This window comes from Planococcus citri, chromosome 3 (genome assembly GCF_950023065.1).
Source record: "Planococcus citri chromosome 3, ihPlaCitr1.1, whole genome shotgun sequence".
NCBI classification, from domain to species: domain Eukaryota; kingdom Metazoa; phylum Arthropoda; class Insecta; order Hemiptera; family Pseudococcidae; genus Planococcus; species Planococcus citri.
The window spans coordinates 15,475,292-15,500,376 of NC_088679.1; the positions used below are offsets into that span (position 1 = coordinate 15,475,292).

General features: G+C 33.7%; 2 protein-coding genes across 2 annotated transcripts in view; one reads left to right on the forward strand and one right to left on the reverse strand.

Annotated features, from left to right (window-relative positions):
- LOC135841264 (nephrin-like) overlaps window positions 1–25,085 on the reverse strand; it is a 1,354,679-nt gene that overhangs the window by 732,585 nt on the left and 597,009 nt on the right. The gene's annotated exons all lie outside the window — the stretch shown is intronic.
- Window positions 756–21,257, forward strand: LOC135840333 (GATA zinc finger domain-containing protein 14-like). The gene is made up of 6 exons (XM_065356805.1): window positions 756–1,030; window positions 7,196–7,352; window positions 7,480–7,577; window positions 7,684–8,193; window positions 20,317–20,433; window positions 20,813–21,257. The coding sequence occupies exons 1-6, from the start codon at window positions 982–984 to the stop codon at window positions 21,157–21,159; spliced, it is 1,278 nt and encodes a 425-aa protein (XP_065212877.1). The 5' UTR covers window positions 756–981; the 3' UTR covers window positions 21,160–21,257.

The window sequence follows — 25,085 nt, forward strand, 5'->3', positions numbered from 1 at the left end:
ATCTTTAATTGAAAAAAAATCTGAATGTTTTCTCAACCGGTGAGAAATACTGACCCCCTCCCTCCCCCCCGCTCCTTTCAACCAAATAAAATTTGAGAAATGTACTGCTTTTGTTCTGTGTTATGAAAAAATAATACTTAATGGAAAAATTCAACGCGTTCAAAAATCATATGATCACTGATTCAAAAAAAAAAGGTGGGTAAAAAAAATACAAAAAAGTGACAAATTACTCCTTTAAACGTGTTCATTAAATATAATTTCCTTTCGTAAAAAATATTTTTAAATTCGACATTTCTACAAGCATTCTCCTGCATGTACATTCATCGCTACACTTTATATAACATAAGTTGGCAATTCAAATTGTACTTTTACTCGGTTAAATTTGTTGTTTTGTAAAAAGCAGACAAAATTATCGGACTAATTTGTGTTCACCCTGCTAGTCACGTTACCCTCCTTGCTTTTTAAAAGCAATATGTTATGACAAAAATAACGTGTCGTTTGGTTTAAATTTGTAGCGAAATTAACGTTGTTAGAAGAGGTAAGTTGGTATGGGAAAAAACTCCTACAAGAAGAACAAAATGTATAACTGTGTTTATTTCAAAAGGGTACGCTCATAGGCCCGCGATCCGCCGTAAATTACTTTTATTTCTGGTTTAATAACGACACGACAGTGATTCCTTCTGTCACGACTTTTTATTAGCCCTGCCATGCGAAGCGTTCCTCGTCTATATGAAATTCGCTAAAATGTATCCCAGTGGTATACGAGTACGGCGAGTAAGACATATAAAAATCCACACCTACGAATCTTCAGTCAGACAAGACAACCATCGTCAATGACGCCTAGATTTCTTGTTTCGATGCGTTGGAAATCGTATAGACTGTTGTGAGAACAGAACAGAATGCATGGGTTTCTTTGATGTGTACGCGGCCGATTTCGATGTGCGCTCATTTTTAGTGTTTTTGTGAAGAAATGTGATCATCATGAGACGTTATGTGGTGGTTTTAGCTGTTGGATTATTGTTCGTAAAAGGTAAGTTGAGTGCATTTTTTAAATCAGGTACATAGGTATAAGGATAAGATAATATGAATCCGAACGAGTGGTGCAAAAGTTTTGTCTAATAGAACACATCAATAAGTTATGAATTTCATTCAATATTACCAATATGTATTCAACTAAAGCCCAAGCAATCGACTTTCCTCTGAATACTATTTTTTAAACATTAGATTAGTTCAAATATTGATGAGACAGGTATACAATAACGTAGAATTCTTTCACTTCAATCAATTTTCTATCTTCTGCCTTACCGATGCCCAATTGCCCATGTTGAAAATGCTTATAATTAGCATCGATTTTTTCATTTTAAAGAAGATGGTGAAACTACTTAATAATGTTTTGGTTCATTATGCGTGATATGGGCATGAATTTTTCCATTTCTCGTTTTACTCTACACATTAACATTGTCAATAAAAATGACGATTAATTTTTATACAAACGTCACTGGGTTCGTCAGTTGCTGCTTCTTTTCATCTTGTATAATTAATTCGATGTATTCTCCACGTGATGAGGCCAAATGTTGATAAATAATTGAGGAAAAAATATCAAAATTAAAAAAAAAAATAATTCTAAATTCAATTTTTTTTTAAATACGTAAGAAAACACTCGGTCTGCCAATCCGCAGCTGCTGCTTTAAAGCTCAACAATTTTTTCGAACTTTTGGCAGGGAAAACTGAAGGCTCAAATTGGTGCCTAATTATAGCATTTTTCGCGCTGAATCCGAATGTATAGGTCTGCCGACCCTTAAATGATGCCAAAGCCTCACCAGACATGGTCAAAGGGGGAGACAATTTTGAAAATTTCATGTTTTTGGGTTAAATTTTTATTAAAAGCTATAAAATTATTTTCAATCAGTTCAACGGAATGCTTTAGGGCTAAGATGACTTTTAGGCGCTGAAATGTTTCAAAATTTTCATTTGTGGTGGGGGGAGGTGAGGCGTGAGGGTAGTACTGATAAAGATCCCAAATATGGCCTTGTGATACATCGAAATATCTGTTTTTCGAGTCGTAGTACCTCCAACGAGAGAAATATTGCCATAATTTGAATTCTATGAACCAAAAAACATATATATATATATGAATACACGTACCTAGTACCTTGTGGTGCCCGGGTCTTTTATGGTAATTGTGGTGCCCGCGTACATAGAGGATCACATATATATGTATGATAAAGGTGTTTTGGAGCAGTTTATTTTTTTTGGGTTTTTTAGTCGTAGTGGTGCCCGTTATATAAACTTGGTACTTGTGGTGCCTGCCTCAAAAAATTTTTTTTCACCTTAGAGTGCATTTCATCAAATTTCACATCGTTTTATATAAAAAGACCTTGTGGTGCCCGATTTGGGCGCCACAAGCCCAAAACCGGGCACCACAATGACTATGTATACTTAAAACGGGCACCACAATGACTAAGTTTAAATCTATATATATATATTACGATACCGTATCATAATGTCATATTTGAGGAATTTATCAATACTGCCCTAGTGCTCTTACGTCAACCCCCCCCCCCCATAAAAATGTTGAAAAATTTCGGCACTGCTTGAAAATATGGGCGAAAACGGTGCAGGTCATTCCACAGGGTGTCCGCTCATTTCTGGAAATGATTTTCCCTGACTTTTCCATGCAGGTTTTCCAGACCAATTTCTTCAACTTCCCAGATTCTTGAAAAATGAGTTACGCATGCGATCAGGAAGGGGGGGGGGCAAATTTTTTCGAGCATCATAAGCTCCAAATATATCATCATTAGATCTACAGCTGTGCCTTTTTTTCCCAAGCATGACTGTGTGCTGAATAGGATGGCCCTTATTTAAACTTGGTGGGAAATTTTTTTGGGGGTTTTTTAGTGGGCGAAAAATCAAGATTGTAACGTGCTGAGCTCAATCGATGGTATCAAAATTTTTAAAAAGAGAGGCGTTCTGTTAAAAGAACAAAAATTGTATTAATAATTCGCATTCAAGCATAGACACAATGGAAGAACACCATTTTTCAAAAACTTTTTACAATTTTTATTTGAACCCTCAAACTGAAACATCTTTTATTGGAACTTGAAACGAATGATGAACTGAACTGAATACTGAACTGAATGCTGAAATTCTATTTTATGTTTTTATTAATTCATTCTTTCATCCAGTCTTTCTGTCTTTCCGTCTTTCCAATGTCTTTCCATCTTTTTGTCTTTTCGTTTTTTCGTCTTTCCATCTGTTCGTCTTTTTGTTTTTTTGATGTTAAACAGCCCAAGCAAAGCGAGGGCAAAAGCTGTGGAAAATTAAAAAAATTCCAAAAAGAAGGACTACTTACTTCAGAAAGAAATATAATATTCTTTTAATGTCAACATTACTCAAATTTAATCAATAGTTTATTGAAATTCTAGGGCTCGTGCGTCCCTCCCCCAAAAGTAACAAAACAATAAACATAGGCAATAAGGGTAAGGATACCGAATATCGACCCCCTACTTTATTTTTTGAATAAATCACCATATAATTGCACAAAAAATGTCTGCAATGGCTCAAACGATAGCTTGACATGTCTACTTCAAACGCCCTAAGACCCAACATTTTCATTTATTATCTTTTTTTTATTTTTCCGAAAAAGTTCAAAAATTCAACAAAAAAAAAGTGACCCAAATATCGAGCCCCTAAAAAAACGTGTTAAAAATGAGTAAAAAAAACACTGAAATCAAAGTCTGAAGGCGTTAAAATAAATATTCATTAGATACTTAATACCTGAATGTAAAGTGTTTAGAAACTTTTTACAAATTTATTATGAAAATTGGTCACTTACCAAAAAAAAGTGGCCCTAATATCAATCCCCTCAGAAAACGTGTTAAAATTTACAAATGAGTAAAAAACGTTAAAATCAAAGTCTGAAGATGTTAAAACAAATATGTATTTACTAGACATATCAGCATAAAAATACCTTAAAACATTTAACCTACCATTTCTTACAATTTTGGTTCATTTTTTGGCATGTCTGTATCAAAAAACAAAGTCTTGATAATGCCAAAACAATTGGGGGGGGGGGGGTCGAATTTAGAGCACTTCATAAAAGTAACTTTGACCAGAAATTTGAAAGCTCACCGTTGTAATTATCCAAAAAATAATTAGCACTAATTATTCGTTCAAGTGTCTGAAGTGTCAGCTTTAAAATATAAAAATTAACACAAAATTTATCCGCCAAAAACTATTTTTACAAGCTCACTTCAAACAAAATTGAAAATTTAATGTTGACTTTCTGATTTTTGTTTTTTGCTTGTCATTTCTTACCATTTGGCATTCACAGCGGTGATTTTGGTCTCATTCGCTTTTTCTGTGAAAAAGAAATAAGAGAAATGTCTTTCCAAAAATTTTATGGCATTATCAGGCGAGTTGGAGGGGGGGGGGTCGATATTTGGTACCTTTACCCTTAAATTATCAACAAAAAAAAAACAGAATTTGTCATTTTTAATTAAAATCTAAAAATGAAACTCGATAGAAACTTGTTTGATTTCAGCAAAAAACAGGTCATTTTGGCAATTCCTTTTTCCAATTTTTGCCAAAAAAGTTGAACTACAAAATATTTGGCAACTTTTTGATTGAAAAAAAAAACGATTTTTTTCTGGTAATTTTAGACCAAAAAATGAGAATTTTGCAAATTCTGGCGAAAAAACGACACATTAGACCTATTATTGGAAAAGAGTGGGAGTTTTCAGATGCAAAAAACAACACAAATTCTTAGCATCTTTTTCGCAAAAAAAAAAAAAATCTTGACAATTTAGACTTTTTGATATTTTTGACAGAAAACGAGACTTTCACAATAATTTCAGCAAAAGGCAGGGCTTCTTAACCATTTTTATCAAAAAAGCGAAACATTTTAGCGCTAAAGAGCGAGATACTCGGATATTGATACTCATAACTCATGAGTTGATAAAATGCAAGACTGAAAAAGTGCAAAAAATGCGATCTTTTGATTCAAAACATGAAAAAAAGCTTTGATTGGTGGAGTTAACTCATTTGACCCTTATTTTTACGTATCCGTTGAAAAAGTTGAAAACCCCCAATCACTCGATGAAATTAACTTCATCACAAAAAAAAAATCAAAATTCGAAAAAATTCAATTTTCAATTCCAAAAACATTAAAAAAGTTTTAAGTTGATTCAGTTGTCTTATTTTGACCTCTTTCTGACGTATTTCATGAAAAAATTGATAAAAATTACACTCATAGCCAAAAAAAAACCTGAAATTTGTTTATCTATTGAATTTTTTCGAATATTGATTTTTTTGTGATGAGTTCATTTCATCGAGTTAAGGGTGTGTTTTCAACTTTTTCAACGGATACATAAAAATAAGGGTCAAATGAGTCAATTTCACCAACCAATACTTTTTTTTCATGTTTTAAATCTAAAAATTGCATTTCTTCGCAAACTTTCAATCCATTTAATCGCGGTTTCTACGCGAATTTCCTCAATTTTTTGTAAAAAAAAAACATCCCGCCTACAGACTAAATATTACGTGCGAGGAAACAAATAAGCTGCTTTGTAAGTAGACTGCTTTATTCTTGCATCGATAGAGCCAAAATTCATTGAAAACCTCTGACACAAAAGGTCACAATGAACTTTTCAAGTTTCTCATTCGGAGCATTTCAACAGAAAAAGTGATTGCGTATAATCTTTGATAGGGGGCTTGCGACCTATCAAAGTAGATTAAAACGCGAGAAAAACGAAAATGCTAGTTTTTTCTGTTTTGATCGCTTCCATAAAATTTTAGGGCCAAAATTTTAACAAATCTGAAAAAAAAAATCAAAAACGATACGCTTACTGAGTATTTAAAATTTCATGAGAAAACAAAAATGTCAGGTAGGTGCTTTCTGTTTAAAGCACTTCCAAAAAATCCTGGGGGCAATGTTTCATCAAATGCGGAAAAAAATGAAAAATACGCACCCGACGATTGGAATTTCCTGAGAAAAACAAAAATGTCAGGTAGGTGGTTTCTGTTTCAAGCGCTTCCAAAAAATGTTGGGGCTAAAATTTCATCAAATTTGGAAAAAATGAAAACTTATCATACGACATATCAATGTGGATTGAAATTTCGCGAAAAAAAACCACGATAATGCCAGTTATTTTGTTTTGCGACCTCTTCCAAAAAATTTTAGACTCAAAATTCCATCAAATATGGAAAAAAATTCTAAGAATCACTAAATACTCGTATTATACTTAGTCACTTACATTTTGTAAGTTCGAAAGCTACTTCATCCACACCAATTTTGCAAGTTGGTGAATATTAGATGATAACTAATAAATTCAATTTTTACCTCGAACTTCTCAAACTTTTGCCTGTAATAGGTACATGGAATCATCGACCTTACAGCGATATCGATACCATTACGTATTAAGGTCAATATTAAATTATCAAAATAGCCTCTACAATAAAATCACCGCGCCTTTGATGAAATAGACTCGGGTTTCAGCATCATTTTTCACGATACCTAAAATGAACACGTTCGAGTATAAAGTTGGTACATATACATACCTATAATAAAGTTGTGAATTATGTTTCCAAACACATTATAATATACACGAATACCTACACTAGAAAATCTAGGTAAAAAAATCGTAAAATTTCGATTTTATTGGTTTATTTTTGTTTTCTTCCATATCGTTTCTCGAGAGGTGAAAAGGAAAATCCCACGCATCAAAACTAGATATATTTTTTATTGTGCGGGATGCATTTGAAATGTTGCTGTTGTGTGGATTCTCTGGTCGAGCAAAACAATGAAAGTGAGGTACTAGCAGAATGTACATTATGGGTTCCTGCATTAAGTAATCATAACCCATAAACAGTTAAACACCAGGTATCATTAATTTGAATTTTGGTGACCGAAAACTTTTCTAAAATTAGAATTTTTTGCGGATACTTATACTTACAATTTATTGTAAAGTAAAAAATGGATAAAGTACGTAAAGAACTATGTTGCTACTAAAGAAGTATGCAGTTCTGTACCATCAATGTGTAAGTAGGTACTAATGCTCAAGTATTCCTGTAGATAAAAATACTGCCAGACTGTCATGTCACTCCTGCTATTTTAGTGATAATCCTACCATTTACGTCATACTCGTGCGTGGGAATAACTTATGCACGATCGCACTTAATTTTGACATTTTTGCAGGGGCTTTATTTGGCGAAACAGGGGAAGAGAAAAATTCACAGTATTGGAAAACAAGATATTTGAGTGGGTCGGACTACGGTTCGCAGTATAATGTAAATCACGATATGCCTGAAAACAGTATCCAGAATCATGAGTCATCTCCTCGAACACTCTTTAGGTAGGTCACTTCAATAAATATGAATAGGCCTACCTAATTCTTACTTCCTGTAATTTATTGAATTGAATACTGCATATTTGAAATTATCAATCAGTTTTTATCAAATTTTTATTATTTGATAATATAGTTGGAATACCGCGAGGAATAATTCGCAGCATAAATCAAACGGAAGTACGCATTTTTTCTCTGAAAATAGCCAAAATTCGGTATCAAATAAAGCCAAAAGTAAGATAATGTCATTCATTTTCTGCCTTAATTAATAATTAGTTACTCTTAATTTAATAATTACAAACTTACAACAAAATTTAAAAAATGTTTTCCAAACACACAGATCCCAGAAAAGATAACATTTGGTGGCCATGGTCAAATTACGAAGAATGGGCATCCAGCAGAAAACACGACGATCTAGTCAATCATACAACCCAACTACCAAAGACTCCTTTCAGACATCCCAGCGAACCAAAAAAGAAAAAAAGAAAGAAAAAGAAATCTAGAAAACATAAGAAAACGAATATCAATTCGACTACGCAATCATCATCCGAAAATAGTCCGCCAAAAAATATGTTTTTTCTGCCAAATAGCATCACTAATTACGATAATAATTATCCAGCAACAAATCGAGATACGAGTATTCCAAACAAAGTGAAATACGAATCGAATATTCAACCTCCTCGCAGCAATTGGGATAACAACGAGTTGGATAATGAAATTCATCCTCGGTACAATTATTACGAATCGATTCCTTTAATGAATACGAAAAACATTGTGTTTGATAAAATCAAAAAACATCGCAATTACGATCATTTCATGAAGAGCTATTCGTCTCGGAATTTTACAAATGGTAAGTTGTAAAAAAAAAGATTGTAAGGTAAGTGCAGGTAATTACGCCACTCTAAGGTTTGAGGTCATTTAGTAGGGTTAAAATGCATCTTTGGCAAAAATGTGAATGAACCACCTCAAAGTACATCTTATTAGCTACCTTTCACGAAAATTTTTTTTCTTACCCCTCCCCCAATACCGCCAATCTCCTCCTGAAATTTTTTTTACAAAAGTGGCGTAATTATCAACAGGTGCAGGTAATTACGCCACCACCCCAAAAAACTATTTAAAATCTATGAAAACATTGGTAAAAATCATTTGGCATTTTGGGCATCTTATTGACTACCTTTCCCTAAAAAAAATGTTTTCCATTACCCCTCCCCCTATCCCACCCCTCCATTTCTGAAAATTATTCATCAAAGTGGGGTGTATTCATCAACATATGCAGGTAATTCCGACACTCTCCCCCCACCACCAAAAAAAATTATTTGATAAAAACATCGCTAAAAATTATTTCTTAGCATTCTGGTCAAATAGAGCATTGGGAAATCTTACAAATAGTATTCGCTGCGCCGTACATTCATGTCAAATCACCACTAACAAACCACGGAGCAACTAACGAACTTGCAACTGAGTATGGTCGGAGCAAAATTCTGTTATTCGCCGGGCATCCGCTTGGAGCGCTAATGTCGCCACCCAATCAGCGCAGGACGAAGTGGTTTGTTGATGTTTATTTGACATGGACGTACGGCGCAGCGAATACTATTTGTAACATTTATACAATGCTCTATATGTGAAAGTCCAGGGGATGCGCCCACAGCTCCCACCTAGAGGGAAGATGTGTTCCTCCGGAGTGGCTGCACTGACTAAGTAGTGCACTCTGTCGGATTAGTTCTAGCTGAGCCACTCCGCCATTAGAGACGTTACAAAACGTTGAGTATATTTTCACTGGTGTTCCTATTCGGATGCATTTCAGAGCTTCCACTTGCAATCGTTATTGCAAGTGCTTTTTTTTAATAATGTTTGTGCGTTTTATTTGTAATTATCATTGTCGGGTTTATATCAGAGATGTTTACAATAAAACTTGTCACATCATTTGCGGTGTCTCGTCACCTTGTGCACATTGATATCTTTCGTAAGGATATCGGGCAAGTTTAGGTTCCCTGGGCTTACTATATTGTGGTACTTAAGTACTGGGCTCTCCCTCTGAATACCAAGGACTGTCCAAGTCACCACAAGAGTTTTGTTAAAGTGGCGTAATTTTCAACATTGGTACTTTTGTATATTTTTCAACATTTCGATACTTACATTGAGAAATAACAAAAAACTGTTTATCGCATTGAAATCGCCATTAAATTTACTACAGGAAACATATCTTCAAATTTTTTTTTCGCCCTTATTAGAAATTACAGCACATTTCCAAACTGTGGTCAATTTAACATGACATTTTTTTTGGCATCTTTACGAAAAAGCGAGCCACAGATCAGAAAATTATCTGGTCCGGTGATATTTTTGGTTTTTCTACCTTGGCTTTAACAGTACAATCACCTAAAAATCGTCACACGGCGCCATCTGTCCGTCCGTTTACTATGAGAACTGCGGTAGTGGCGTAATTGCCAACGTGGCGTAATTAGCTACACTTACCTTACCTAATTTATACCTATAGTTAGGTGCTACTAACAGTAAGTAATTCTTATTAACCAGTATTCACTAGGTAGGTATTTACAGAATTTATCCTGTTTGGGCACAGGTACATATATGGGTTCGAAGCCCTGGTTTAATATCTTCGACTATGATTTCTTGTTCTTCTCATATTCTTGCCAAGACTGTTTTGATGGTAACAAAGTCCTTCCATGAAATCCTCAGTAGCCTTTGGTAACACTACCTTTCAAAGGCTGTGGTTTTCTTCCCACATTCTGCACCCATGGTCCATGTTTCACAAGAATACATTAGAACTATCCATGGATAACAGTGCATTGCATAATCCATTGTTTGATTTATCCAAGCACTCACTATATCAGCAGCGTAATTTGTTGAAGGCAATTCTAACCAAACTAATTTGTGTCTCAATTTCATCCTGGAGGTCCGTGCCATCGTTTGTTTATTAGAGCTCCTAAATACCTGAATTCAGCCATTTTTATACGGCTACCAAATGCTCAAGTCACGACATCCTCAGAAATTATTTAAGGGAGATAGAAAGCAAAATTTACATAAGAATCAATCTGTTTTTCAAACTTTTCTCAAAAATCAGTGAAGCTAGTACAAGCTTTAAATAAACTTTATCTAATAACTGCCTTATTTCAATGTCTAAAAAAATGTCTCGTCGATTTTTCTCAAAACTCGACTAGTTCTGAATAAAAGACAAAAACTGAATTTTCCTGTGCTACTTTTATGTTTTATCCCTCCCCCCCCCCAATTTTGTGACTTAATATCAGGATTTCATCTGTGAAATAGGTAATTGTGACCATAACACTTCCTGCTCCTGCATATAAAATTATGAAGAGCCTTCGTGAAAGGGGATTACCCAGTCTGACACCTAAATTAGGACACTATAACAGGGGGTATGCTGGTCCGCCATTTTCTTGCAAAAGCGAATTTTATATACGTCAAAAATTATAACATTTCCAAAAATTTCACAAAAGGTTTTTTTTTGTAAAAAATGAAAAAATATAACCAATTTTGCAAAAAATTTTGAAATTTTATGCAGTAATAAGACGTAGAAACTGATATTTTGACAAAATGAAAAAAAATATGTCCCGCAAAATTTTTTTTGTTTTCTCATATTTTTAGATTTCTTAGGTTCTACAGCAGGAAATTTCAAGACTTTCGCCAAATTGATCACATTTTATTTTTTCATTTTTTACAAAAAATTACCCAAGTAAAATGTTTGTAAATGTCATAGATTTTTACTTACTTATAAAACATTTGTTTTCACAAGAAAATGATGGTCCAGCTTTTATTTTTTTTTCCAATCAATAATACATGAATGCTTGATGAAAAAATTTCCAACATAGGTATTTTTTGTTGTAGTTCTTTGTACTACAAAACGAAAATAATGGATATAAAAATGGGTACTTTTCAGAATTTTGACAATAACATACTAGATAACCCGTGTTTCGCGCATACTGCGCTCCTCTTCTAGACGTGAATTGTTCATTTTGAAAATTTAGAAAATATCTTTTTTCGCCTATAATTCCCAAAAAGTCTTGCTTTTTGCTAACATTGTTATTGTTGCTTTTTGCCGGAAATTGTGAAAGGTTTATGGCTGTTTTAATAATTGACAGAAAAAAAATTGTTTCAAAGCAAAAATTCCAATAATTCTTACTTTTTCATCAAAAATAACCCAAAGCGTAAATTGTTCTCTAATATATCCTAAATTAAAGCATCACTCTGTCATCTCTTTATCATTCATTAAAATAATGTCCTACTTTTCTACAAAAATTGAGAAAAAGTAGGTATCATCTTTCTTATAACAATTGCCTGAAAAGTCATGGTTTAATTTTTCAAAAAGTTGGCAAAAATTTCAAGTTTTAGGCAAAATTGCGAATTAGGCTACCTACTTATCACTTTTTTAGCAGAAGTTGCTGAAAAATTCCAAAAAGACTCGTTTCTTTCCTACAGTTGAAATGAAACTAACACATCGGATTGGATCTAATACCACATGACTGAAAATTTCAAACTTTCACTTAACTTTGACCGGGAACTTTTTTAAGCTTTCTTCAAAATTGCGAATGTGTCAAAATGTATTTTATGGCAAGCTTTTTCTAAGTAGACTATGAGTACTCTAAATATTGGTTCGGTACTGGAGAATACTTCAATAAAATACTTACTTGACACAATTTTAGAAATATTCCAAGATTTCCGAGTAAAAAATGCAATTAGAAATTTCCTTAAAACGGATTCTAATTTTGTCAAGAACTCACAAAAAAATTAAACCCCTCAGATTTATGAGCCTTTTGGACTGAAGAAAAAAAAATTTAACAAAATACTTGACAAAATTTTAGAAATATTTCAAAATTTCTGAGTCAAAAATGCAATTAGGAATTTCCTCAAAACGGATTCTGATTTTCTCAAGGACTCACAAAAAAAATTCAACCCCTCAGTTGAAAAATCTAAACTCCTACATACAACAGTAGAGATTTTCCCAAATAGTCCAAAACTTGCATAAGTTGATGAAAAAGTGAGATGCTAGATATAACCACTCCAGAACTTAAAAAAATGAAACCATGGTTCAAGGATTAATTTTGATACCCAATGTGCTAAAAATAGCACTTGTTCATGTGTACATCAACACCGTTGTTTTTCTGTTTTGAGCTTTTGAAAAACTTTTTAAAGCTGCCTTCAGAGACTTTATTTCAACTTTTGATAAAAACCATCACAACTAAAGTTTAAAAGCTATTTTCAAATTAAAATATTATTGGATAGTAGAGAATACTGATTGTATGAAGCTTTTTCATCTTTTTTAAGCTTTAGGATTTCATTTAAGCTTTCTTCAAAACTGCAAATGTGTCAAAATGTATTTTATGGCAAGCTTTTTCTAAGTAGACTATGAGTACTCTAAATATTGGTTCGGTACTGGAGAATACTAATTTTTTATGTCATATCTGAAGCTTTCTAAAAAATTTTCAGCTTTAAGCTTTCTTCAAAATTTCACGAATATGGTCAAAAAGTATTTTTTGGCAAGCTCGATCGATATAGGTAGACTATACATACTTCAAAATATTCATTGGGCACTGGAGTATTCTAATTTTTACATTATATCTGAAGCTTTTTGAACTTTTTTCAGATTTAAGCTTCCTTCAGAATTTTGCGAATATGGTCAAAAAGTATTTTTTGGGGAGCTCTTTTTAGGGAGACTATACATACTTAAAATATTCATTGGACACTGGAGAATTTTAATTGTTCTTATGAAGTATGACGCTTTTTGAACTTTTTAAAGCTTTAAGCTCCTCCATGACTCACCCCACAACCTCACCAAAAAAATGACTCCAGTTTTGAACTCTACAACCTCGAAAACATATCAATCGACATATCACACGATAATATAAGGAACATTTGACATTTGAGCTTTTTTGAACTTTAAGCTTTTTTCAAAACTTTACGAATATGGTCAAAAAGTATTTTTGGCAAGCACATTCTAGGTAGACTATACATACATTAAAATAGTTATTCGGTACAGAAAAATTCTAATTGTTTATGTCATGTATAACGTTTTTTGAACTTTTTCGAGCTTTGAACTTTTTCCAAAATTTTACAAATATGGTCAAAAAACATTTTTTGGCAAGCACTTTCTAGGTAGACTATACGTACTCGCGCGTATACATCGACACAGTCATTTATAGTGCATTGAAGTTTTTGAGCTTTTTAAAGCTTTTCAAAGCTTTAATCAGAACTTTCCGAAGTTTTGATACCACAACCCCACCAAAAAAATGACTCCAGATTCGAACTGTACGACCTCGAAAACATATCAATCGACATATTACACAATAATATAAGGAAAATTTGACAATTGAGCTTTTTTGAGCTTTAAGCTTTTTTCAAAACTTTACGAATATGACCAAAAAATATTTTTTGGCAAGCACTTTCTAGGTAGACCTCTTACGTAATTTAAAATGTTTATGGGATATTGAAGAATTCTAATTGTTTATGTCATGTACAAAGCTTTTTCAACTTTTTCGAGCTTTAGGCTTTCTATAAAACTTAACAAATATGGTCAAAAAGTATTTTTTGGCAAGCTCTGTCTAGGTGGACCTTAAGTACTTTCGCGTATACATCGTCACGCTTGTTTATACTGTATCAATTGTTGAGTTTTTTGAAGCTTTTGAAAGCTTTTTTCAAAACTTTTTGAACTTTTGACCAAAACCTGCACATCTATGGGTCAAAAGCTTTTTTTTGAGACATCGTCGAACAAAATCGGTTCGGCGGTTCTTCCAAACGAACGATCACAAAAAAACTGCCTTGCTATTATATTTTTAAATCATATCCAAGCTTTTTCAACTTTTTGCAGCTTTAAGCTTTTTCCTAAATTTTTGCAAATATGGTGAAAAAGTATTTTTTGGAAAGCTCTTTCTAGGTGGACCATACGTACTTTCGCGTATACATCGTCACGCTTGTTTATACTGTATCAATTTTTGAGCTTTTTGAAGCTTTTGAAAGCTTTTCTTTTTGAAGCTTTTGAAAGCTTTTTTCAAAACTTTTTGGACTTTTGACCAAAACCTGCACATCTACGGGTCAAAAGCTTTTTTTGAGACATCGTCGAACAAAATCGGTTTTTTGAGACATCGTCGAACAAAATCGGTTCAGCGGTTCTTCCAAACGAACGATCACAAAAAAACCACCTTGCTATTAGCCTAATATATAGATTATTGAGCTTTTTTGAGCTTTAAGGCATAACTTTTTTGTAAACTTTTTTTTGACATTGGACTTCTTTCAATGCTCTTTCAAGGTATAATAGACGCACTTCTCTGTATATGTCGAATGCTGTATGTAGTATAGGCTAAAATCAATGGTTAAAATCAATTATTGAGCTTTTTTGAGCTTTAAGGCACAACTTTTTTGTAAACTTATTTCTTCGACATTAGACTTCTTCGATGCTCTTTCAAGGTATAATATACGTACTTCTCTGTATACATTAAATGCGCTAGATACAGGCTAAAATCAATTATTGAGCTTTTTTGAGCTTGAAGGCGCAACTTTTTGTAAACTTTTTTCTTTGACATTAGACTTCTTTCGATGCTCTTTCAAGGTATAATATATGTACTACTATGTATACGTCGAATGCGCTACGTAAAGGCTAAAATCAATTAATGAGCTTTTTTGAGCTTTCCGGCGCAACTTTTCGAACTTTCAATGAAAACCTGCACATGTACGGGTCAAAAGCTTTTTTTTGAGACATCACCCAGCAAAATCGGTTCAGATGTTCCTGAGATCTCAGAGTCAAAAGAATTATTGAGCTTTTTTGAGCTTTAAGGTGCAGCTTTTTTGTAAACTTTTTTCTTCGACATTAGACTTCTTTTGATGCTCTTTCAAGGTATAATATACGTACTACTATGTATACGTCAAATGCGCTACGTAAAGGCTAAAATCAATTATTGAGCTTTTTTGAGCTTTTCGGCGAAACTTTTCGAACTTTCAATGAAAACCTGCACATCTACAGGTCAAACGCTTTTTTTTTAGACAAAAAATCACCCAGCAAAATCGGTTCAGACGTTCCTGAGATCTCAGAGTCAAAAGAATTATTGAGCTTTTTTGAGCTTTAAGGTGCAGCTTTTTTGTAAACTTTTTTCTTCGACATTAGACTTCTTTTGATGCTCTTTCAAGGTATAATATACGTACTACTATGTATACGTCAAATGCGCTATGTAAAGGCTAAAATCAATTATTGAGCTTTTTTGAGCTTTTCGGCGAAACTTTTCGAACTTTCAATGAAAACCTGCACATCTACAGGTCAAAAGCTTTTTTTTGAGACATCACCCAGCAAAATCGGTTCAGCCGTTCCTGAGATCTCAGAGTCAAAAGAATCCGGTCATAATTTTAATATATAGATAAAGATCTCTCAAAAAAATATTGTGATACATAAATCAATATAAACTTTTTTCAAGTATGAAAATCACTAAGGTAAAGTACCAGTTGTGGATAGGGGTCCCGGTTGTGGATAATCGTTCCTATGGGCTAAAAAAAAAAAATTATCGCTCGTATCTTTTTCTGTAACATTTAATCATTTCCTTGCATTCATGACAACATGAAAATTCACCCATGAAGTCTATGTACAAAAGCATTGAAGTTTCAAAATGATAAAAATGCAGATTTTAAAATTTTTTAGAAGGAAAATTTCAATGATGGAGAAAAGCGAGTCAAATATGTAATTTTTCATAACTGCGGAAGTTTTTGGGTAGTAATAAGATGAAATAACCACCTCTGCATATTTTTGAGAATTTTTGATTTCATTTAGTACTATTTAGAGCAGTCTTTGTCCGCAACCGGGCCAGGGGGCCCGGTTAGCGGATAATTGGAAGTTTTTAAGATTCTCTACTAAGAAATGAAATATTCTTGATTTTTTTTTTCCTCCCAAGTATTATGTAGTTCAACAGTTACACTACACAACAAAATCAAAAAAATTTGAAAAAAGTTGAAATTTGGGCTTCTCAGAGCATGTTGAAAAAAGTATAACCACAACTGGTACTTTACCTTAAGCAGAATCATCCAGATGGAGGTAAACGGAGATGTGACAACTGCCGTTCACATCAGGAACAGCCATCAGCATATTATTATTATTTGCTGATTGCAAGATAGTTTTTGCATTTGCTTTCATCATACTTATGTTTTTTTCTATTACCTATTCATTTTAAATATTTTTTTAATGATTCCCCAATCTGCAGCAGGCAATGTGAATATTGTGACATGTCCGAAATCACATCTTTAGAATTGCACTGTGGCTGTCAAAACCGTATACCTTAAATCTTAAAGAACAAGCCATTAGCTATTATTCGCTGATTGCCAGATAGTTTTTGCATATGCTTTCATGTGAATATTGTGTCATGTCCGAAATCACATCTTTAGAATTGCACTGTGGCTGTCAAAACCGTATAACCTTAAATCTAAAAGAACAAGCCATTAGCTATTATTCGCTGATTGCAAGATAGTTTTTGCATATGCTTTCATCATACTTTTTGGTTTTTTATTCATTTATTTTTTTTTTCAAATGGTTCTCCAATCTGCACCAGGTGAGGGGCAGGATATGCAAACCAAAACCAAAACCAAAACTGAAAACCCCCAAAAACCGATTAAAATTGCTCAAATCCAAAACCACAAGCGTCATTTTCCCTCAACAAAACTGAAACCAAAACCAGGAGCATTATTTTTCAAATTCAAAGTACAAAACTGAAACCTTGACCGATTGAAAACTCCCGCATAGCACTGACAAAATCTTCAGTGGCCTCAATAACAAAAGTATCGACATGATTTTACATGATTATTGATTGAAAAAAGTCCGAACTTTATCCACAAAGGGGTTAATCTATAACTACGTTTAAGATGATTGATTGAAAATTGACACTTTTTTCAAAAACTATGATGAAAATGTTGATGGTTGTCATTGCTATCTACCTTCTCACTCATCATTTATCAACATTGGTGTCAACAAATGTCGTGTTGACAAGTGACGGATTAGAGATCTCATCTTTTCCATCGACTTTAGCATCGCTTGTGCTATGCGGGAAAATATGAAAAAAAAATCTCATCTTTTTAGATTTCTCAGGTTCTACAGCATAAAATTTCAAGACTTTTCCAAATTGATCACATTTTTTCATTTTTTACAAAAAATGACTTTCGTCAAATGTTTGTAAATGTCATAGATTTCTACTTATAAGACATTTGATTTCACAAGAAAATGACAGTCCAGCTTATATTTTTCCTTTCCAATCAATAATATACATACCTACGCTTGATGAAAAAATTTCTAACATAGGTATTTTTTGTTGTACCTAGTTCTTACTTTAATGTATAAAACGCAAATAATGGATATAAAAATGGGTACTTTTCATAATTTTGACAATAACATATCAAGATTTCTCGAAAAAATATTGTGATATATCAATATAAACTTTTTTCAAGTATGAAAATCACCTAAGCAGAATCATCCAGATGGAGGTAAACTGAGATGTGACATGTTCGAAATCTCATCTTTAAAACCGCACTGAATGCCAATGCCTGATAAATCAAGAACAACCCATCAGCTATTATTCGCTGATTGCAAGATAGTTTTTGCATTTTGCTTTCATCATACTTATCGTTTTTTTCTATTATCAGTTTATTTAATGGTTCCCCAATCCGCACCAGGCAATGTGAATTGTAACATGTCCAAAATCACATCTTCAGAATTGCACTGTGGATGTCAAAGCTCTATAAATCAAGAACAAGCCACCAGCTATTATAATTATTCACTGATTACAAGATAGTTTTTGCATTTGCTTTCATCATTCTTATTGTTTTTTTCTATTATTTTTTTAAAATGGTTCCCCAATCCACACCAGGCAATGTGAATTGTGACATTTCTGAAATCACATCTGTAGAATTGCACTGTGATTTCAAAACCGTATATATCCAAAACAACAAGCCATCTGCTATTATTCGCGCTGATTGCAAGATAGTTTTTGCATAATATACTTTCATCATACTTATTGGTTTTTCATTTATTTATTAATTTTTTTTTAAAATGGTTCCCCAATCTGCGCCAGGTGGGGGGGGGGCAGAATATGCAAACCGAAACCTAAACCGAAACTGAAACCCCCAAAAATCGATTAAAATTACTCAAATCCAAAACCAAAACCATGAGCGTTATTTTCCCTCAACAAAACCAAAACCGAGAGCGTTATTTCTCAAATTATACGTCCAAAACTGAAACCTTGACAGGTTGAAAACTGAATTGGTTTTGGAATTTTTCAGGTACATATATTAGCTTAATTAATACTGCATTTTTGGTGAAATAAAATAAAGTAAAAACTGATAATAAAGGTGAAAACTAAAAAAGTTGACAATGGCACTGCCGAAACTGTCACTTTCTAGTCACATACACAAAGTATTTGAAAAAGTGATCACTTTCTTGGCCTTGTTCCCTCTAACAAATGGAGAAAAAAGGAAAACAATGAAACCAAAACTGATTTCTTTGAAATCAAAACACTTGACCAAAACTGGAAGTGAAGAGCGATATGTTTAAAAACCACTACCAAAACAATTATTTTTTCAAAAAACATGAAACTGAAACCGAAACCGAAACTGAGAGTGATATTCATATGGTTTTCATGCCCGGTGGTGGGGGTATTTTATCAACATTGCATTGGTTGACTAAGTTTGCTTTTAAATATCAACTTGAAGCTGACTTCTCATTTCTTGATCTTTTTCATAATTAAATTTCAAATCATCATTGACGAGAAAAACAACTTCTAGTAACTTTTTGGAATTAAAAACTCTAAAATTTGACATTTTTTTTCTATAACCGAGTTTTTATCATTTACCTATCTAGAAGATTTATCACTACATGATGCCCAGAAATATCGAGCACCCCTAAAAAAGTTTTCTACTAAAATACTTCGGTTGGTCACAATGACGAATGATAATAATGATAGCACATGATTGGTTGTTGGACTGGAGAGATAACATTCCACCAATCATATGCATCTATTTCATGTTGCCAACCTATTTTTTTAATGAAAAACTTTCTTAGGGGTGCTCGATATTTCTGGGCACCTTGTATGATGAGTACCTACTACCTATAAACCTATGTTTTATCAGTCATTCAGCAACCAGTATTGAATTCTTAAACCTCTCAGTTTTATTGATCAAATAATTTATAACTAATCAAGCACTTTGAATATTTTCCTCAATAATTAGCCAAGACTTGAAACTGAAATAAGTGAGATATCGTTGTTTTTGTTTGCCTACATACAAACAGTAAGTATTAAGCACTTCAAAAAGAAGATTCCACTTTAAAAGTACCTACTTCCACATCTCAAGTACCTATCTAATTACTTAGGTGCCTATAAAACAAAAATTTTAGACATTATTTGAATGAAAGTGCGAAGTTCACTCGTTTTAAAAAACTTTGAAATGAAAGTCTCGACGACGACTGACAAGTGACGAAAATATACCTTCGTATACAACGTGTTTAAAAACTGTAGAAATTAAAACTGTCACATTTTAGAAGATTATGGTACATTATAAAGCATATTTAAGTGCCATATTTTTCAAGTTTACTTTTCAAAATTTAGCTTCGGTGAGTAGGTACGCCAATTTATTGTCCGAATACTTATAAATACCTACCTACTACATAAGTACGAATATTAAAAATATGAACAAAAAATAAAACGAAATGCAATTATGTAAAAGTACATATACTCAACCATAGTGTAACATCATTTTATAACATTGTAGTTTATATGCTTTTATTCGTAAGCGTTGCAGTTTGCCACCACCTAGTTAAGTAGGTACTGAATAATACATATAACTGGCGTAAATTCAAAATCAGCGTTAACGTAGTACTGTACCTAACTAAATATCTTTTTTAAATCACGTGAAACTCGTATGTACAAATTCATACATGATTCATACTTACATATTTTATTCTATTTTTTTTTTCTTTTTTTTTCAGATGTAAATGAGTGTTTGAATGATAACGGTGGCTGTGAAGGGTTATGTATCAATACTCCAGGATCGTATAAATGCCACTGTCCGGATGGTTTCAAATTGGACATGAATAAATGCGTAGGTAGGTTCATTTCATCCCTGAGATGTTATGTTATAGATAATTCAGTCGAAAAAATTTGTCTGATCTGAAAATCACAGTGTGAAAATAACTGTTCTTGTTTCAAACATTGGGGGGGGGGTGGTTCTATTTCAAGATAACTAAACTTGTTGGCACCAATTTTTGAACCTTCTGCTATTTTTTTTATTTCAATTTTTTTGACAGAGGAATGAAATTGATGATTTTTTTGGGGGGGGGGGGGTGGAGAGGATGGATTACTTTCACCGAAATTGAAAAATTTTCTAAACTGAAAAAATTTAATTTATTCGAAGCATCTAAAATTTAATCCGTGATGTCAATCTCAATGCCCCTGGAAAAATAAACGATTCTGTTACTGTTTCAGATATTAACGAATGTTTACTTCGTAATGGACACGGACCTTGTCAAGACAAATGCATAAACGAATGGGGAAGTTACAAATGCAGCTGTGAGAATATTCCTGGAACCAGATTGGCTACAGATGGACATACTTGCGAAGATGTTGACGAATGTAAAGAAGGCGCCGCTGGTTGCTCCCACGATTGCATAAATACTGTCGGATCAGCATTCTGTCTATGCCCCTCTGGTTTTATTTTAGGTATGGATTGGAAAACTTGCTCCGATATTGACGAATGTGCTGTACCCGAGATGCAAGATAATAAGTGTGAAAAAGGGTGTGAAAATACTATCGGTTCTTACGTTTGTTTATAATATTGATCAAATGTGAGATAACTAAGTATAGGTTGGTATGTTAAGCTTCTAAATTTTTGTACAAGGAAATAACTTCGTTCAATAAATTATCGTTCTTATTTCGTGGGTTCATTTTAGAAGAATCAAGATTTCAGTAGAAAAATATTAGTCGGGGAGCCCACTTAAGGATAAATTGCACCCCCCCCCCCCCCGTCGATCCTCCGGGGCAATTTTTTTCTTAAAGGGAGAGTCCTAAGGAACATTTCTAGCCCTTGTACTGAAAAAAAAAGTGGCCCTACTTACAAAATGGCGGCCATTTTGATTGGCAGAAAATTTTTCAAACTGTACAAAGGTAGATCGAAAGATCAAGCAAAAATTTATCACCTGTCAAAATTTCAAGTGCTAAAGTGCGTTTTTTGATTTTTGGTGAATTTTTGAAAATCAAATTTTAGCCAAAAATGAGGGAAAAAATCAAAATTTTACCAAATTGGCCAAGAAAGCTGAAATTTGGGATACACCCTATTTTCGACATGTCAAATCGATTGGAAACTGTTTCAAACCGTTTTGAGCAGTTCTGGAGCCTCCAGCGAATTTTTGAAACTCGAAATTCCCAAAAAAGTTCACCAAAATGGAGTTGGAATGTCGAAATTCACTCCGCAAACCAATTTCAATACGCTACGAAGCCAACTGCAGGGGGATTTCAAGTCGTTTTGGAGCATCCAGCGATTTTTTGAAAATTACTGGAGCCTCCAGTAGATATTTGAAACTTTAAATTTCCTAAAAATTCCATCAAACGGAGATAGAAAGTCAAAATTCATTCTGCAAACTAATTTTAATACGCTACGAAGTCGTCTGCTGGTAGATTTCAACTTCAAGTCGTTTTGGACCCTCCAGCCACTTTTTGGGAGGTCGTACGGTGTTTTTTGGAAAATTGAAATTTCCAATAAGTAGCTGGAAGCTTCAAAACCATTTAAAACCATTTGAAACCACCATGTGGTCGACTTCATCTTATTGAATTTAGTTGCGAAGTAAATTTCAGCTTGCCATCTCCATTTAATAAGATGTTGCAGAAATTTCAAGTTTCAAAAATCTACTGGAGGCTCCAGTAATTTTCAAAAGGTCGCTGGAGGCTCCAAAATTATTTGAACCCACCTGAAGTCGTCTTCAGAGGGTGTTAAAATTGGCGTGTAGAGTAAATTTCAGCTTTCCATCTCCATTTGATGAAATTTTGTGAAAATTTTGGGATATGCCCTATTTTTAACACGCCAAATCGACTGGAAACGGTTTCAAACCGTTTTGAGCAGTTCTGGAGCCTCCTGCACATTTTTGAATCTCGAAATTCCCACAAAATGTCATCAAATGGAGATGGAAAGCCGAAATTCATTCTGCAAACTGATTTCAATACGCTACGAAGTCGACTGCAGGTAAATTTCAAGTCGTTTTGGAGCCTCCAGCGACTTTTCGAAAATTACTGGAGCCTCCAGTAGATTTTTGAAACTTGAAATTCCTGCAGTAATTTTCAAAAAATCGCTGAATGCTCCAAAATAACTTGAAATCCACCTGCAGTTGACTTCGTAGCGCATTGAAATTGATTGGCAGAATGAATTTCGACATTCCAACTCCATTGGATGAAATTTCTGAAATTTCAAGTTTCAAAAAATTGCTGGAAACTCCAAATCGGTTTGAAATCCACTTTCAGTCGACTGCATATTGTAGTGAAATTAGTTTTCAGAGTAAATTTCGGCTTGCTAACTCCATTTTGATAAAATGTTGTCAAAATTTCAAGTTTCAAAAATCTGCTGGAGGCTCTAGTAATTTTCAAAAAATCGCTGGATGCTCCAAAACGACTTGAAATTCACCTGCAGTTGACTTCGTAGCGTATTGAAATTGGTTTGCGGAGTGAATTTCGACATTCCAACTCCATTTTGGTGAAATTTTGTGGGAATTTCGAGTTTCAAAAATTCGCTGGAGGCTCCAGAACTGCTCAAAACGGTTTGAAACAGTTTCCAATCGATTTGGCATGTCGAAAATAGAGTGTATCCCAAATTTCAGCTTTCTTGGCCAATTTGGTAAAATTTTGATTTTTTCCCTCATTTTTGGCCAAAATTTGATTTTCAAAAATTCACCAAAAATCAAAAAACGCACTTTAGCACTTGAAATTTTGACAGGTGATAAATTTTTGCTTGATCTTTCGATCTACTTTTGTACCGTTTGAAAAATGTTGTGCAAGTCCTATGGTGGAACGCAAAATCTCCGATTTCGGATGACCTGCCAATCAAAATGGCCGCCATTTTGTAAGTAGGGCCACTTTCTTTTCTGAGTACAAGGGCTAGAAATGTTCCTTATGACTCCCCCTTTAAGAAAAAAGTTGTCCCGGAGGATCGACGGGGGGGGGTGCAATTTATCCTTAAGTGGGCTCCCCGACTATATACGAATAACCAACACCTCATAAGAAATGTTGTTTTTTTCCTACAAATTTTAAGAGTCTTCTGCCCTCACTGTTTCAGCATTAAAATTTCAAAAAAAAAATTCTAGTTCTAAAAATTAGTACCCAATTCTGGTGTTGATACTACTAATGAGAATAGTTCAAATCAATTGCTGGAATCTCGATCGACGTACAAAACTCGTAAAATCAAATCGTGCATCAACATTCGAAAACCTATACGTAAATTAGCAATAAGTACGAGCCAAGTAAGGAAGGAAGGAAACCAAAAAGAAAAAAAGTAAACTCGAGTAAAAATAGGGGAAAAAGTCGACTCTTGGATTTAAGATTATTTTTATTCAAATCGCGATACACCGGTTTTATTTTTTAAAGGTATTGAAACACGGACAAAAAGTACAAGCCCATAAATATTCAAAAGATACTTTTCGCGATTTTTCGATGAGAAAACTTGAAGAAAAAAAGAGTTGAAATTTTCCTACAAAATAAAGAATGAATTCCTCTCCATAAAAAAAAAGAGAAAAAAACAGATGCCAATAAGTCTGAATAAGTTTTTATGGTTTCTACGTTTTACGACTCGTCTTTATTTACGATATCTGTTTAAATTTTGATTTCACGCAAATATAGGTTATGGTTTTTTGGGCCAGGAAAGGGGGAAAAAAATCCGAGTATATGCAAACAACTACGAGTATGATGAGATAGATGCTCTCATAATTTTACTCGGGGTTAATCGCCTTCCTAGTTTATGTTTTTGTCCCATCGTGTAATCGCATCGCGGCTCAAAATTGGGCTTTTTTATTCGTCTTTTTCTCGCATTCGCATCGTGTTCGTCGTGTTAAATCTTTCACTGTCGAGCGTCGAGAGAGGCATCGACACGAAGCGTTAAATTAGATTAAATTCGACCCTGTTTTCGACTGCGATTTTCACATTAGCAATTTAAATACCCGAAATGGTTAGTATAAGATTCTCATTTGCATGATATCATTTCTTATAGCGAGTCGCGGTTGTACCAAGAAGCTCGTCGAATGATAAAAATATTCTCTAATGCTTTGTAAATCGACGTATAAGGTCGAGAAATTATGAAGAAAGGAAAATACCCTCGGAGATATTTTGATACGAGGATTTAAAAAAAAAATATGTTCAACAGTTCAAAGCTTGCATATCATTACTCGTGTTCTTTTTTGCTACGGGTTGTTTAAAGTGTTGGAAATTCTGTATCTTGTTTTTTTTTCTTTCAAATGCCTAACAGTTTATAGTTTTTCTTTCGTGGTCGAAAAGGAACCGACGATAGAAGGTGCGATGGTAACCTATGGAACATGCTGTATTCGTATAGCGAAGATACAAGATAGGCTGGAATTATCGCACGATATGCGGCCCGGAATCGCGAAACGTAATAAAATTCAACGTGTTTTGCTTTTTTAGCATATTTTAACGTCGACCATGAGGGGGAAAGTTTGGATGGAGCGATAAGAAGCTGGGGAAAAAATGTCTCTACGGTGTTTTCTTT